Raw genomic sequence first — 17,708 nt, forward strand, 5'->3', positions numbered from 1 at the left:
AGTTTCCAGGCCCAGAAAATAAAGGTCATTTGAACTCTTCACATCAGTTGCGGCCTCATTTGTGAGTGAAGTATTAACATTCAAGCAAGCTTTTATGGTCATGCAGTGAGAGCGAAACTGCAAAGGGATTGTTCTGATTGAAGCATCAGCTAATAAGACGCTGCACCTGGAAAACTTTAGAATGGACTCAGCAACAACTGTAAATTACTTGCAAAAAAAGATAAGTGTTCATGTAACAAAGTCAAACACACCTGATTTTGGAGCAGAGGTTAGTGTTGGGGTGCTTGCAAAATTTGCATTCCTTGCACTGGGGAATATACAGTGGAATCACAATATCTCCTGAAAGACGTAGGAAAGGAATTAGGAAAGTGAATGCTTAACCGCACAGAATAATTAAACAATTGAAAAGAAATGTGAATAAAAAAAACGAGTTTACTCACACCAGCAGCATTGCAAGACAAAAAGATTACACAACTACAGTAAACTCTTGTCAATTCAGCCTTCAAGAGACCAGGAAGAAATGTTCTAACTGAAAGGTTGAATTATCAAATGGGCCAGAAAAAGACTGCCGAAAGTTGCTAGCATCTCAGCAATTTCATCTAATGAAAACCTGTATGATAGTTGTCTGCATTTGAGATGAAACCGAAATGAGAACGACTGTTTTTCCCGACTTCTTCAAGTGCTTTACTTCGCGAAACCTGTCTGGAACGTTGAAGGAGTGCTCCAGAATTGTAAAGCCTCCCATAGCCTTTCGCAGTGCGACGCAGCTGCAGTGATGCCCTTTCACAAACAGCCTTATCACGTTTTGAAGATGCTTCACCACCCAGTTCACACAGCAAAGCATTGCAGTGAAGCTTGGTGTATGATGAAATTGCCTGTTTCAGTTTTAGCACTCTGAAAGCAGCATGTGGATGCACGCGAGGGATATATATGTAGCCGTTAGAACAGCGTGATGTCATCCCAAGATAAAAACAGCGGCATGCCAAGGAGCGTCTGAGACAGCACGAGTGGCCTACGCGTGTGCCCGATCACTGCCGTGAGTTGATGTGAAGTCAAAGAAAGCGAAACCGAAATCTTCCAATCATCATCACTGCTGCCGTAACGCACATGAAGAGAGCGGGCATCACTGTGTTATGGTTCATGAAGGTCTATTTCAGTGATTATGGGCTAGGTGTGTCGCACCTCGACACGATCCCGTCCGATTTGACCGAAGCGAGGTCATACATTGTTTGAATTACCGAGCATCCAAGCACATTGTTCAAATTAACGAGCATCCGGCGGGGCCGCGCTCCTAGTTTGAATTCTTAATTTTTTAATTAACGAGAATCAAATTAGCATTTTACTTTGTCAGCAGTTGCAACAGTGCACACATAACTGAGAGGTTCTTGAACAAGTATACCAGTGCCACTTTCCCTTAATTTTGTTATTCGTGAAAATCTAATTTTTTTTTCACGCAAACTTCATTTTCTTGAACTGCAATAAGTAAATCTGCCACAAAATATCACAGGGAAACAATGTCAATTTGATGCATTTTGTAGTAAAAAACCTTTTCTTTCTTCTTTTAGTCTTCCTCTCCCACCAAATGCACACATGTATGTATGTACATGCACACAAAGGTCCACAGGTAGCAAGGCTGTCAGCATTGAAACTGTGACCATGATTTGATTCACGCTCTCCTATGCTCACATGCCTGAAGTTTGCCTGGTCGGTTCATATTCTAGAACTCTTTCAAGTCCCCACTAACATGATACCCCATGATGATGTGGATGGAAGCCCACAAGGAATAGCACTGCTCTCTGCAGTAAGCTACCTTATCACAGCTGCATGCATGGTAGTGCTTGCCCGTTACTTCTACAGACCAAAACTTTGTGGAAATTTCTTGTTCTTCCTTGTCATATCAGCAACATTTTAGGACTGCAATGTACTAATAAAGCTTTCTTCCCCACTGTTCAAACATAATAAAACTTAACATGACAATAGACCATGAAAATGTCAGAACACTGGCTGCAGAAAACTGCCTAAATACGTTTATAAAAACTGTTATAAACTGTTACTGCCCCTCAATAAAAAGAAATTCTAGAAGGCACTTTGGATCACTAAACTGCAATGAGGTGAAAGCCTCTATTGCGCGATGGTTTGAAGCCCTCCACTACAACGCCTCTTTTTCTCTGTTTTCATTTCCACTCTCGCGATGATGCGATAGCGTAAGTTACCAGCCAACATCTAAAGCCTGGCTTTAACCGAGCCGTATGAACGTGCCTGCGTGGCCTAGGGATAACATGAATGCAAGGGTTTTGGCAGGTTGGTTCTCATATCACCCACCCATATGAAAGGAGAGGCCCGAGTTGGCAGCTCCTGCCCAACATAATGTCAGGAAGCCCTATGTCCAGTTAGTGCTCTGCCATGTCAGCTGCCAGCTACTGCCTCCCACAACGTTCTTCCTATTCTTATTCTTCCTCCTCCTCCATCTTCCAGCCTTTGAATGTAATGGGCGGACGGTCACCGCAAATTTGAGTGCAAAGGCTTTTGCCTTAAAATTGCACCAAAATGCAGAATTACCCTAAATGCAACTTACCTCGCTGAAAACCCTTGACATTAGGCCCAACACTTTCGACAATGCCACCACCCTCGTGGCCCAGTATACACGGGAACGTGCCTTCAGGGTCCAAACCTCCAAGAGTGTAGGCATCGGTGTGGCAGACACCTGTATGCAGAACCTGAAAAACCACGACTGCTGTTAACACTTCATAGCTTACTGCAGAGGGAAGCACTGTGCAGCTTCAAAAGCCTTTGCTCAACAAAATGGCCACTTCTATGTGGCCCTCCCCTGTACAATTTCTCAACACAGTTATCACTAACTAGGTTCATTCACATCTAGAACCATTTTTATGAAAAAGATCAGTAATGCAATAAGATGCCGCAGCCATTAAAGATGAAGTGCTCTATACGAGAATTACTATACCATTAATGTAAAATTGTGACATCCACTAAAGCTTAAAGCTATCTGGGGTACTTTTATGCATTTCAGTGATTTATAAAACCTTCCAACATTTAGGAAATAAGTAAATGTCAGACTGCCCAGAACATAGGTCAATCCTTGGTCATAAAAGCGGTGAAGGGCCACCTGTGACACAAGCACAGAACCAGTGCGTATCATATCACCAAAAACCAGGAATAGAACTTATTGGTAAACAACGAATTGCATATTGGCGACACATACATTTGGGATGATGAAAACAGTATGCAAGTGAAAAATTTGTCAGTGTCACTCACTGAATACCCCATAACAAGCATAACCAATGCTATATAACAATGTGATATGTTACGGCATATGATGTTATGACAATATAGTTTTTGACATTATGCTAGCCTGTGATTTAACAAAAGCTGTTTGCATTCCCACCCGAGTACAGGGAATGCATTCTTGACCTTGTTCTTCATAGCCAACCAACCTATAATGTGAATATGACAGTTCAAGACTGTTTAACTGACCATAAATCAGGTCAGGGAAAGTTAAAGACCCAAGTTACCAAATGAGAGGGACAATAAAGGATTTCAACAGGGCTAACAACGAGACAAAGTTTAATTTTCTTGAGTCGGTATTTTATAATTTTTCTGGAAATAAGGTTAATCAATTGAAGAAAACATTTAAATCCATCTGTCACTTATGCACTGAAAATTCTGCTCCCAATAAAATCCAAGTATACACATCACAAAAGTCCACAGATCAGCCGTGAAATAATTGGGTACGTAAAATAAAATGATATTGTAAATGCAATGGCAATAATCCCATGCTTCAATGTCTATGGCAAAGCCTTACTAAAAAAATCATATCAGCAAGCAATTTTAAACCTCCAACACTTTAATTAAGTTTCTCAGGACCGATTAGGCAAAATTATGGCATCATCTGAATTCTGACCTAAAGCAGTTGATCGTGTTAATGTCAGTGAGAAAAAAGTTCAAAACAGGCAACAGAATTCAATCTTTTCTTGCAGCCTATCTTTTCAATCACTGTCTTGCCTTATACAGCAGTGCTACAGAGCCAGTCTTTGAAAGCAAGGGGTATACTCAAACGTAGGAAACCAGCGGCCGAAAGGACAACATGACAAAGGAGAACACATCTTTGTCCTGTTGTCCTTTCACTCAATGAAGTTTTCTGTTTAAATGGCATCCTTAATTTCAAAGAATGAGCCACTAACTAGCCCAGCACCAGCATTAGAGCAAGATATTGTTACGTGGTGACAAGCGAGAAAATAGCACAACATGGCGAGAGGGGTCATTTAATGGCTGGCCTAGCCATCCTGCGCCACTGCTGATTTTCTGCTTCGTAACACTTCCCGAGGCACAAAGCGATCGTCCCGATTGGTTCGCTCGAAGTTGATGGTGACGTGACGGTGAGGATGTTCAAGAAAAGATAGAAGAGAATGGTGTGCTTGCCACCACGATGACGATGATTATACTAGGGTGATCCGTCTTCCCTAGAGCTCTTCAGCCTTCAGCCATCAAAGCATCGTGGGACCGATGGCTCGAGGTCGCGTTGGGCGGCTGGGCGGGGCGGGGGTTGCGTGTTTGTGTCTTTCGGTTCTTCAGGTCCAACGGGTCTTTGCTTTGATCTGGTCTCTGGTTAGCTCAGGTGTGTGCCTTGTCTTCAGATCCAGGCTGGGCGGCGGTAGTGGCGGCTGATCGGCTCTGGGCAGGAAAGGTTGGAGCGAAGCTGCGCGGCGATATTCCCAGACTCTTGGTTGATGGTCCCGGCATACGGATGGCATCCATGCTCCAAGGCGAGTCAGAGAATAAAAACCAGCCAAGGGACGAGGACGAAGAAAGACGATGTACACACGGAATGTACGCTGCACCTCCAACCAACATGTTACGTGGTGGCAAGCGAGAAGACAGCACAACATGGCGATAGGGTGAAAGATGATTCATTGGCTGGCCTAGCGCGAGGGCTCCTCTCACGGCACTGCCGATCTTCTTCTTCATAACAATATTACTCCTGAATTAATAACTTCTGAAGGTGTGCTTTCTACACTCCTCAACCTCAAGATCAAACAAACCACTATGCAGACTGGACGATATCCCAAATGTTTTTCTTTGTGGGTATGCCGAAGCCCTTTTGCACTTCTTAGTTGTGTATTTCGTTTATCATTTTCAAATGGAATTGTGCCCAGTTACTGGAAGCTTGCTTGTGTTTTGTCAGTGTACACAAAAAAGCGATCACCCTATATCACTTATTAGCGCTTTGTGCGATGTGATGAAACACATCACCTTATATATTTGAATCACTAGACAAGCACAGTCATCTTGTGAAGAAGAAGTGGAGGTTTCCAAACGTCTGAAGGTAGCGCTCTTCCACTTTTCTGGATTTTATATCGCTGTGAGCTATTTGTGATCTCGTCATCCTTCGGGATGGCGGGCGCACGACCCCTGCACCCACCCGCCACCATCGAACAGGCTACGGCGTACTCGACGGGTCACCTCGACGTCGCGGACATGGAGCTTCCAGACTCGGCAGATGACTCCACAGTGACTGAGATGGATTCTGACAACAGCTACACGCCTGTACAGTTGCGCCGCCTGAAAAGGAAGCTGCGCCGAACATCAGTAATGAGTGAGACACCAAAGAAGAATGCTGAAAAGCAAGGGATCTTTTCCGTGGCCTTCGTACCAACAACGGCAACAGCGAATCTGAATGTGATAAACAGACAGCACCTGACCCAGTTTTTCGACCAGCTGGTTCCCGGTGAAGTTGACGAAGTCAGAATTCATCCCTGGAAGAATGTCCTGACCGTGGATGTCAAATCCCAGGCTACAGTGGACAAGCTGAAAGGAATTGGTGCGCTAGGCAACATGCCGGTCCGTTCCTTTCTTGCACATGGGAAAAAGACTACTGCAGGTGTAATCATCGACGTTGACCCCGAGATAAGTGAAAGCGATCTCTGCACGCTGATCAAATCTACGGCGTGCATTGTGGATGTTCATCGTTTCGGCCGCTCAAAGTGCATTAAATTAGTCTTTGAAACTGAATCCCTCCCATCCCACGTTAAAGTGGGCTATGTGAGACACCCAGTTCGGATGTATGTTCCAAGACCTGTTCAGTGCCACAAATGCCACAAGATCGGACATGTGAGCGCCGTTTGTCGAAACGAGGTATCCTGCCGTCGATGCGGCGGTACGCATCCTCATGACACATGCCAGACGGAGACTGTCAAGTGTGTGAACTGCTCGGGTGCCCATGAAGCGACGGCTAAGGACTGTCCTAAAATTCGGAACGAAAAACATATACTAAAAAAGATGGTGATAGATAACTCGACTCATCAAGAAGCGGCCGCGTCTATTCGTCGTCGCAAGCACCGTTCCCGACGCCGACACAAGGAATCGGAAAGCAAGCCTAGCCTGGATAAGTCAACTTCAGAGTTAACGTCAGCTCAGGTGCCACAACAGACTGAGTCTAATCCCGTTAAGAGTACTCTTGCTGTAATGTCACAGACAGTGTCACAGGCCAAGGATCAGACAGAAGCTGTTGTATTACCTACCGCTTCTGATGTTGAGTGGCCTGCTCTACCATCAAAGGCCAATGCCAGGCCTCATCCCAATTTGGTTGCCACATGTACTGAAAATTCCGACAACCCCGACAGCCAGCAGGTAAAAGAAATGCTGAAACAGCTGGTTCGTTCAATGCGGGTGCTGCTCTCCAGCATCAACACGCAAACAGCAAAGTTTGCTGTTCAGTTTTTGGACGCATTTGAGCCGCTCTTGGCGGCATTGCAGTAATTCACAATGGCGCAACAAACTAACCCCACCTCTGTGACGATGCACTTGCGCCGCAGTGTAGTGATGCAATGGAATGCCCGAGGCCTGCGTGGTCGGCTGAGTGACTTCCGACAGCGGGTACAGAAGTACCGCTTTCCTGCGATTGTGATCTGTGAGCCCAACATGCCGGCTGCTTTCCGCCTTTCTGGATATGTTCTGCTATGGTCTAGAGAAGCAGACGAAACAAGCAAAGTGCTGGTATGTGTACACCAAGACATTACGTACGTCCGCCATGCTCTGCAGCCCCACAACACGAACCACTACGTTTGTTTGACGTTAACCCTGAAAGGACGAGTATGTTCTGTAATTGGCGCTTATATTCCACCGAGGGATGGTTTGGACAAATCATATCTATTTTCAACAATCCAGTGTTGTGCAGCTCCTCGTATTATTGTGGGGGACTTTAATGCTCACCACCCTCAGTGGGGTAGTGCCATAATGAGCAATAGAGGAAGAGACCTGGTAGACTTTATGCATACGCAAGATCTCGTCAATATAAACGACGGCTCACCGACGTTTCTACGCGGAACAACCTACAGCAGCTGCTTGGATGTTGCGTTTGTTTCCAGAAGCCTCCATCCCTCCGTTTCTTGGTGTAGTGATGTGGAAACACATGGGAGTGATCACATACCAACATACATATGCATCAAGTGGTTTGCACCTGCCACCTCACCTCGTGTGCAATGCACAGACTGGCCCGCCTTTAGGGCAGCGGTGGAGACTTCCAGCGTGGACCTCCAGTCACCATCTCAAATAGAGGGACTCATTACTTCCTCTCTCAGTGAGAACACTCGCTATGTTAGTGTGCCGGTGTCAGTGTCCAGCATCGACGTGGAATTCGAGCGGCTTCGCGCGATCCGTCGGCGGGCTGAAAGGAAGTACAGAAGAACGAAATCCGCGCAAGATCTCGCACTTTCACGCCGAGCTAAACGACAAGTTTTGCGCCACCTGGAGAGGTTAGGACGACAACGTTGAAGACAGTTCTGCTCATCACTGGATCCCCGTAAGCCCCTGTCGCGTATCTGGCATGTTGCGAGAAGCTTGCGCACACCTCCGCGAGAAAGGCACCCTTTTCGTGGCCTGGCCCTTTACCAATGCCGCAATGAAGTTGACGTAGCTGAAGATTTTTGTAAAATGGTAGTGGGCACAAACCAGGCACAGTTACCAATTTCAGAAGTTTTTGCACCACCTTCGCCGAATGCTCAATACGACGTGCCCTTTACAATAGCTGAATTAGACGCCGCTCTTGCTTCTTGTTGGCATTCATCTGCACCTGGTCCCGACGAGATTACTTATTCAACCTTATCAAACCTAGGCAAGAATGGTAGAACTACACTACTTAATTATTTCAATGATATATGGGCTTCTAGTACTGTTCCTGAACACTGGAAAATTAGCCGCCTGGTTGCTCTTTTGAAGCCTGGAAAGCCTCCTCTCGAACTTACCTCATACCGGCCAGTTGCCCTAGCAAGCTGTATTGGAAAAGTTATGGAGCGCATGGTGCTGGCAAGACTTGAGTGGTATCTAGAGAGTAATGATGTTTATCCGAATATGATGACTGGATTTCGCCGCGGACGCTCTTCCATTGACAGCGTCATCGACCTTGTGGCGACAGTAGAACACGAAAAGCGTCACCGTCGACTAGTAGCTGCTGCATTTTTAGATATAAAGGGAGCTTACGACAACGTCCTCCATGAAGCTATTCTTGATGGACTTGACGACGTGGGAGTTGGTGGCCGGCTGTACTTGTGGATTGTAAGCTATCTCAGCGGCCGCTCTGTTTACATGACTACGCCTGAAGGAGATACTACCCGCTTTCAGGTCAGTCGTGGAGTTCCACAGGGAGGAGTTCTCAGCCCAACTTTATTTAACGTTGCGCTAATTGGCCTGGTGAGTGAACTGCCAACTAACATCCACATAAGTGCATATGCTGACGACATCTGCATCTGGGCCTCTGGTTCGACGCGCCCACAACTACGTGCGAGACTGCAACGAGCTGTGTCATCAACATCGATGTACTTATGGCGTCAAGGTTTATTTTTAGCGGCAGAAAAGTGTGCAGTGATCGCGTTTACGGGAAAATGTGTCAGCCGCTACCCGATTACCCTTCATGGAGTCGTAATACCATACGTCTCCAGGCACAGATTCTTGGGAGTAATTATTGACCACCGACTATCTTGGTCGAAACATATTGCTATGGTGAAGAAAAGGCTAATTAATTTTTGCCATGCACTTCGTTACATAGCTGGCATCAAATGGGGTCCAACTGAGCGCTCCTTAATACGGCTTTACGAGGCTCTGTTTGTTGGCTACATCTGGTACAGTCTCCCAGTACTCTCTAGTATGAGCATTTCCTGCTTGCGGACTTTAGAGAGCATGCAAGCGCAGGCACTGAAAATATGCCTTGGACTGCCCAGATGCACCTCTAACAAAGGCACAATTGAAGAGGCACATGCTCGCCCAATGTCCATATATTTGTCACACGAACCACTTCGTGTATATTTACGAGCACTTACAAGACACCGTTTTCACCCACTCAGCAAGATTCTGGATGAGAGGCAGGACTGCAGTTTTACAAGTGCACTCCGCTGCCATCAGTCGAAAGTACCGACAGGATATGCCCTCCCATATCGTCCCACGAAACCACCATGGACGATGGATAAACCTTTGGTGCCCCTTCGTGTTCCCGGAATACTAAAGAAATCAATGGTACCAATTAGTGGACTCAAACAACTTACTCTGGCACACATCTGGTCAGAATATCCCAATTATATTCACATATACACCAATGGATCTGTGTCAGCACAGGCATCCGCTGCAGCTGTGGTCATACCAGCTCAGAAAATGACTCTGCATTTCCTTTTGGGACATGCCTCTACATCAACCGCTGCCGAACTTGTAGCCATTCGGGAATCTATTCGCTACATATGTGGGGAACCACCTCAAAAATGGTGTATATTCACGGACTCGAAGACTGCATTACAAATTTTGGAAAACTTCTTACGCCACACTGCCTATCAGTCCCTGGCACTAAACATTATGGAGCTCATCACATCTGCCCAGTTGCAAGGCCACATGATAATGTTTCAATGGATCCCTGCCCACTGCGGCCTCCATGGGAATGAGCAGGCCGATGTTGAAGCGAAAAGCGCACTCATCAATGGCTTCCAAACAGCTGTGCCTTTTTCAAGAGCGGATATGACGTGTCTTCTAAAGAGTTGTATGAATATTGCTACAGCAGCTTACTGGGCTCAACCAGACGCCCGACACATCCGTCTAAGAAGGCTCGATCGAACATTTAAATTTAATGTTCCGCGTGATATTCCGCGTCATCAGGCATGCTTGATACATAGACTTCGTTTAAATGTGGCTTTCACGCGCAAGTACTTACATTTAATTGGACAGATGGACTCACCGGAATGTTCAACTTGTGGCATCCCAGAGACTGTGGACCATGTATTATTGGTGTGCCCAGAGTATGCGAACGAAAGAAATGTGCTAGCTGCTTCCTTGAAGCGTTTGGACAAGAGACCTCTGTCGGAGGAACTGCTGCTGGGCGCTTGGCAGGACAAGGGGAAGGGCGTCCAGGCAGTGTGTGCTCTTTGCCGTTATTTGAGCGCCAGCGGACTTGATTCGCGCTTGTAAAGCAAGCTGCTGTGTCTGTATATATATTTCATATGCCTTCTCCCACATCGTCACCCATCATGACCTTCTTTCTTCTCTCCTTCCCCTTCCCCAGTGCACAGTAGCAGGCCAGATTTGAATTATTCGGGCCAACCGCTCTGCCTTTTCCTTTCAATAAATCCATCTATCTATCTTCCACCATTCAGCACGGTTTTTTCAAACCTGCCAACTACCACACGTCAGAAGAAATGTATAAAGCAAATACAATGACTCACAGTTTGTTTTATATATAATAAATTCCACTGGCTTGATACACCACCAGAAACGATGATTTGCTGATGTCTTGGAGTATAAAAATGTGCTTCCAGCAGTTAAGGGTTACTTGAATGCGAGTGTGTCAATTTGTTACATATTATTTTAATCTCTTTTCCGGCTGCTCCTTTAACCATGTGCAATTCAAGTGTACTTCCAGAATAGAGCCAAATAGTAATGGCCACAGTTATAACAAACACTCACTTATTACAAGCAAGGGTAGTGCTACCATTAAAATATGCAATAAGGCAATGGCATTGTGTATTATATAACAAATGACCATGACTGCATAACTCTGTTACTGCAAACAAGCATGTGCTGTAAACTTGGCCCTGACACTGAGAGACACACACTTCCCGCCAATGTGGCGACTGAAAAGCATTTCTCAGCTTGCTTGACAACCACCCCCTTCCCCTCCAAAAACAATGCGGCGACCGCAAGTCACATGCTATATTTTCTAATACAGAGTCACAAGGCGTGCATCACCTGCCCAATCAGTTCTCCAACACCTCCATAGTGAAAGCGCAGCGCAAGCAACAGCCAGCTTAACTGATATGTTCTGAGTGCATATTCTTTTCCACTAGCTTTGTCATAGTACCCTACAACTTTGCCAAAGACTGGAGACCAACCTATTACCAGTTTCTGTAAATGGCAATTTCGCAATTAGATAAATGAAGGGGAAATGAGGGTAGTCGTTATAATACATGAAGGAAAGAAGCCAGCAGTCGGCGAGGCCAAGGAAAGCATTGGGTATTGTACTTTGTCTTTTTTTTTTAATTTTACTTCAGTAATCACATAAATTAGTAATGTAATCTGTTTAGGGGAAAGAAACACAAAGTAGAAGGAAAAACAATGTGCTGATGGTGGGGACCGAACCCACGAAGACAAAGTACAATCCCCAATGCTTTCCTTGGCCTCGCCGACTGTTGGCTTCTTTCCTTCAATTTCGCAATTAGTGATACAGTGTAGACCGCTTATAACACAGATTGTGGGAGCTGCAAAAGTTTGCATTATAAGCGGCACTACACTATAACCAAGACATATTTTTTTTTTTTTTCAGGTCAACACAAAAGCCAAACGAGTAGCTTCCTATTTAAAAATGCTTTATCACTGAACAGAAGGCAACCCACTAAGTTCTCTGCATGCTTAGATTAGTTATAGCATACCACACACAACGTGACCGCGGAAACTATCCCGACTGCCACTGTGAACCTGCGCATGCGCTTGTTATCAGCACATGCCCGGATCCATGAAAGCCTTTGCATGCTAACCTTTGTAGTCGCACTGCGCATGGTATGCTAAAACATCACTTGGCTCTTTTGTTTCCGCGAAAAAATGGAACAAGACCTTTTTGCTGGAACACAAGCATTGTGGAGAGACTGACAGAGAATAGTCGTTTAGTGTTTCATGTACTGTTGTGGCAGCCTACGACACAACAGTACTTCATACCGCCGTTTTGCTTTGGCAGGACCGCTTCGGAAATTGCAAAAATATTGCTAGGTGCACATGCCTAGGGAGCTAGCCAAGCATCTGCTCTAGTGGCGTCTCGGTATTTCACAGTTTTCTGCCATGCGAGAAACGCGGCACTGTCACGTGCCCAAACTTGAGCTTGCAATGAGCTGAATGGAAAGGAAATGAAGACATAACCACAATGAGCATTTCCGGTTACTCTTTCGTGTACAGAGCAAAGTGTGAGTGAGAGAAAGCATTAGAGGGGTCATGGCAGGAGAAACGTGATGCGGCCTAAATGCATGGAAAAGGGCATGCAGAAGAATGACAGAGGGACTGTTGCATGCGCACACGTGAAGCCTGCATTTATGCCTCGCCCTAAAATGCGGTGCGATGTGCTGTGCCACGCAGAGAAACCCGTTGCCGCACAAGAAAGTGCACTTGCTGCCCCATGGTGACGCTGTCACCGAGCAGATTCAAAACTACACTATAATTGTTCTTTCACTTAACGTGACAGCGTAATAAGTGGTATGACTTTACAGTCTTATAAGAGGTAGACTAGAGGCCAACAAAAACCACATTAAATGCAGTCTTGCACTATAAGCAATTACACTGCAAGTGGTCTCACTGTATACCATCTATAAAGCTAGTCGTTGGAAAAAAGTACCTCAGCATGAGCAACATGACCACTCATAAGCATGACCACTCAGACCCCCCCCCCCCCTTCCCCCCCCCCCCCACTACAAAACAGAAAAAATATTGACTGCCTTTTTCACTTGACTGCGTTTTTGATTGTAATAGGGAAAGTCTAGTTACTACGAACCTCAGGAAAAACGAATTCAACCCCCATGACAGTTGGGTTCATTATGCCAGGGATCGACTGTGGTATAACTGTAACTCGGGTCTTCTAATGACTGCCTCACTCCTGCTTGGGTCAAAGTTTAGCCTGGGGTGCATGAAAAATAAAATTTAAAAAATGTAACATACATCAGTCACCTTACCTTGTAGAAGTACCTGCTGTAGGGCTAGATGATTTACGCAATCCACTGTAATGGTGCAAGGACACGATCGCAGGAAAGACTACCGATAGAAAGAGCGCCTTTCCATCCGTCGTCCTTCCTGTGATCGTGCCCCTGCACAATTCTAATGAATACCTTGCCCTGGTTCACTACATGAATACACAAAAGAAGAGCAATGAAACATATGAAGCTAGGAACTCTGCACCATCATGAGCCGTTTCCGGCATTATTTTCTGCAATAATCACATCCTGGGTGAAACAGGCTTTTGCTAGCATGCTAACATGCGGCAGGTGTTGCAGTCTTGTAGTCTGAGCTGTTTTGAGATGTTAAAACCTCACAAACCATACACCATAAACCACCTTGTTATTAACCATTTCCAGTTATACATTTCTCTGCAGTCACACGTGGTGATAGGCAACAGCAAACAGCACCTTGATCCGAACTTCTCCTTCCTTTGGTACTGCAACTATGACATCCTCAATCTGGAGGGGCTTTGAAGGTTCCCACGCAACAGCTGCCTTGCATACAATCGGCTGAAACAAGATGATTAAGTATATCAGGTACCAGGCAAGTCAGTGGAAAATGTGGCTGCTTCTAGTTTACTGCTAGTATGTTGTAAACAGCGCGCACAGCTCTCCCTTGTCCTTTCTAGCAATCATTCCGCTCTGTACTCCTCGCCATTTTTCTCAGTCTTTTATTTTGGACCCGCCGCAGTAGCTCAATGGTTAGGGTGCTAAGCTGTTTAATGCAAGGATGCGGGTTCGATCTCGGCAGCAGCGGCCACCTTTATACGAAGGTGAAAAGCTAGGCACTCGTTTATGGTGCGATGTATGTGGACGTTTAATACCTCTAGGCAAACAAAGTTTCCGTAGCCTTCCACTCCGACGTCCCTCTTGGCCCAAATTGCTTTGCTACGCTCAAGCCTATGAAACCGAAGCAAACCTTTTATTCCTGCCAGCCTCAACTCGGATACCTAAGCAATTGCTGCAGCCATGAACTTTTTTTCCCTTTTGTACCGTCTTTAAATAAACCATTAATACTGCAAGGTATCAGCTTCTCTTAAGCAACAGCAGTCCCACGCAGAAAGGATGCACTAATGCGTCATATACTGGTCACTTTTCTGAGCTCTCATTAACTGTTTTATTTGGCATACTACACATTTTTACCTGCCAAGCAAAATAGCAACTCTACACCATGAGGTCAGCAACATCTTTTTCTTTTTTCGTAGTTTCTAAATAAACCACTAATAGGTCGTTCCACATAGAAAGGGTGCACTAATGTATCGTATACTGCTCACCTCAGCTTGTTAACCGCCATATATTTTGACATTTTGACCTGCCAAGCCAAATGCTTTGGGAAATTACAACCGCTCTACGCTTCTTTTCCACAGGCAGCGTGTTTCAGGCCATCCAGATAGTTTGAACACGTATCACAGAATGTTATTACCGGACAACTAGAGCAAGAGGCCATTAAGTGACGGCATGATTTCCGGCCACCTGTGCCAAAGAAGTAAATAAAATACAAAAAAGGCAAGCATTTCAGCTTTAAAACGTCTTGGTATCAGGACTTACATAAAATTATTTCTCTCTCCCTCTCTCAATATATTTATATATATATAAATGAAAGGAGCCAACGGTTTGCATGCAAGTCCAAGGTAAACATAGCGGATATTTTTTTATGCCTTTTGTATAGTTTACCTTTTGCAGTTGATATTAAAAAAAATCCCCTGTTTACCTCAATTTTTAAGCGCTGAAGAGACACCTTTTGTGTCTTTCTTCCTGTGGTGTTTCTTCAGCGCATAAAAATCAAGATCATGTACCAACTAACCCGTCAATAAGTCCTTCTGCATGTTTACCTTGGACTTGCAGACTGTTGGCTCCTTCCACTGTATCATAACGAGCCCCTCATTTTAATATATATATATATATATATATATATATATATATATATATATATATATATATATATATATATATATATAATTTAAAGGAGCCAACAGTCTACACTTCAAAGGCAAACGACGGGGATATATATATATATTTCTTTTTTGTAATGTTTTGTTCTTGGTATTGACAAGAAGTAGTATAAAGAATATTAAATGAAGAGCGGAAGGAAGCACAACGCGCCGATGGTGGGATGGCCAACCGTGCACCGAATAAGGAACGCGGTACAAGAATTTACCGTTTTCAAGATAGATCGGGAACACGTTGAGCCAGAAAGTTGCGAACAGTAAAATGAGTCTCCATTACAGAGGCCAAACAATATCAGTGAAAAAGTAAACTCTGCTTTCCAAACATACCGAAAGCAGTACCATACGGAGCCAACTTGTGGCCCAGCATTTTCTCATTCAAGAGCGACAGATGACATGTCCGAAATCAGACAATAAAGCGCCAAAATGAAAGCTAGAGGGAAACAAGGATTCAATGCAGTCGTCAGACCTTGCCCTGGGTGGCTTCGCTTGGTCCTCCCGCCGACATGATAGCAGCCTACACGGACAACACGTAGCTAAATAGCCTGGGCGTTGGCCTGCGAACCTACACAGCTGAACTACAGTGAACTAGAATGTAGACACGCGCAAACAAGTGCGGCCTGCAGTCTGCAGTATCCGTAGCAGTTGCAAGCTGCGAGCGGGCGAGCGCGCCAGAAGGTTGCACACGACACGCAGGTTTTGTTTCCCGCAACCCACAACCAGCCACAGATAAACCAAGTTTTTGACGAACTTTATACATGACTGTAAATATTGCGGCCGCAGCATCTACAGTTTCCACGCAAAAGCAAGCTGAGCATTACTCAGTTGGGCAGATTTGTAAACACCAGGGAAAAATAAACCGCGTACTTCGCCGCTTTCGGTTTCGCTTCTCCCGCCAAAACTGTCGTGAAGAGAAAATTTCCCTACGCCAGTTTTTCGAGCTGTCAGCGTAGCGCCGGTTTTTACCTTCAAGTGACCTTGACAGCTACCGCATCTTTCCTGTTTTTATAAACTCTTCGCGTAACACTAAATTTGCCCTTCAAGTGACCTTTACCTAATTACACTTCGTCTCACAGGATATCTGCAGCACTGCGAAAGACAGAGAAGCCCTTGCAATTGTGCTTCTAAGTGCCTCTTGCCCCTGCGCACTGTAATAGAGAATTGTGCTTCTGCAAACATCTTATATGAGACGAAGTACAAGTGTGGGTGCTGGGATTCGGGTTTGCCGCGGCTGCCCTTTGCGCGGCCGCCGCCCGCTTCCCTGTTAATTGTTCTCCTCTGGCGGCGGAGAGATGTCCGGACGACTTCTGTCGCACGGCTACAGCAGCTACAGCTCCGCCCCGGCGTCCCGCTGGCTTATCTCATTGGCGCCTTTTGGCGGGAACATGGCACCGTTTCGACGGCCGCGCTCGCTTGACCATTCGAAGACCCCTCCGAGACATCGCAAGGTGCGTACGCTACTGTTCTTGTCTGCCGGCCTTTGTCCGCGCAGACCAGTGTGCACTCGAGTTCGCCCGCTCCGGGTCGTACTTGAAAGCGCAGCTCGAGCCTGTCGATCGTGATCCAACGATCAGCGACAGGCGTACCTTGCGGTGGTTGCCCACTCTTTCTCAAAGGAACCCTTTTGTAACCGCGAGAGAGAGATCACAGCAGTGCTTGTGACGCGCATTCTTTGTCACTGCGTACGCGCAGTTAATTGCTCCTCGCGCGCTCCCGGGACGCGGTGACAGAGTACGTGCACCGCTGAAGGACAGCGTTGAAAACGCCCAGTTAACCACGAATATCCATGGTACGTCCGATCAGGATCACAATCTCCGTTGTCATGAGAGGACGTTCGTAAGGCATCCGTACGGACGTCCAAATTCGGATATCCGTATCGGAGATTCAGTGTATGTCTGAGGCGCATTTGTTATTGGATGGCGAGCAGATGTACGCACGCGGACGTCCGAGAGGTATCCGTGAATGTCCGTCTATGACCACGAATTTGTGGCGGACATCATGAAAACGCGCGTGCAACTGCCTACTGCCAGCGGCATCAATTCGATGATGAGGCAGATATGGGCTCCTGCGAACTGTGAGGCAAATTACTAGCGCACAGAAAATGCCAGAACTCCAAAGAACTAGAAAGTAAACATAATATTCGCGCTCAGGAATGAATGCAGTTTTTGTTTCTTGCGTAAGAAAAAAACGTGTCACATTTTTAATAATATTTTAACTTGTTTCTAACGGCCTCTCTCGCCCACTTATTATCCGCTGCGTAGTTGCCCAAAGCTCAGATGGCTCTGATATGGCTCAGAACAAAGCTTTTTAGAGCGCAGCTCTTTGGCGTCCGTTCCTGGGTTTCGCGTCGGCCTCGTAACCAGCTCCGCCCCCCTTTCATCCCCCCAGCGCTAGCAGCGACCGACTGATACCGCTGGATGCCGCTGACGCCGCTAGAGAGTCAAGATAACGTGACTGCATAGAACACCGTCGCCGCCATGCAGAAAGAGGAGGGGAGGGTCCCCCCCCCCCCCTGTTCCTG

General features: G+C 45.9%; 1 protein-coding gene across 1 annotated transcript in view; it reads right to left on the reverse strand.

Moving 5' to 3' along the window:
* Nucleotides 1-15,900, reverse strand: part of LOC146202745 (alcohol dehydrogenase class-3 chain H-like) — a 68,822-nt gene extending 52,922 nt beyond the window's left edge. Inside the window, exons 1-4 of the mRNA XM_084588300.1 lie at nt 15,657-15,900; nt 13,650-13,751; nt 2,576-2,717; nt 252-339 (exon numbers count right to left, since the gene is read on the reverse strand). Of these exons, the coding sequence (XP_084444426.1) occupies nt 252-339; nt 2,576-2,717; nt 13,650-13,751; nt 15,657-15,695 (371 nt within the window). The 5' untranslated portion in view covers nt 15,696-15,900. The remainder of the gene's footprint in view (nt 1-251; nt 340-2,575; nt 2,718-13,649; nt 13,752-15,656) is intronic.
* Nucleotides 15,901-17,708: the final 1,808 nt, after the last annotated feature.

Source organism: Amblyomma maculatum, chromosome 1 (genome assembly GCF_055883805.1).
Source record: "Amblyomma maculatum isolate TAMU_Amacu chromosome 1, ASM5588380v1, whole genome shotgun sequence".
Taxonomy (NCBI): Eukaryota; Metazoa; Arthropoda; class Arachnida; order Ixodida; family Ixodidae; genus Amblyomma; species Amblyomma maculatum.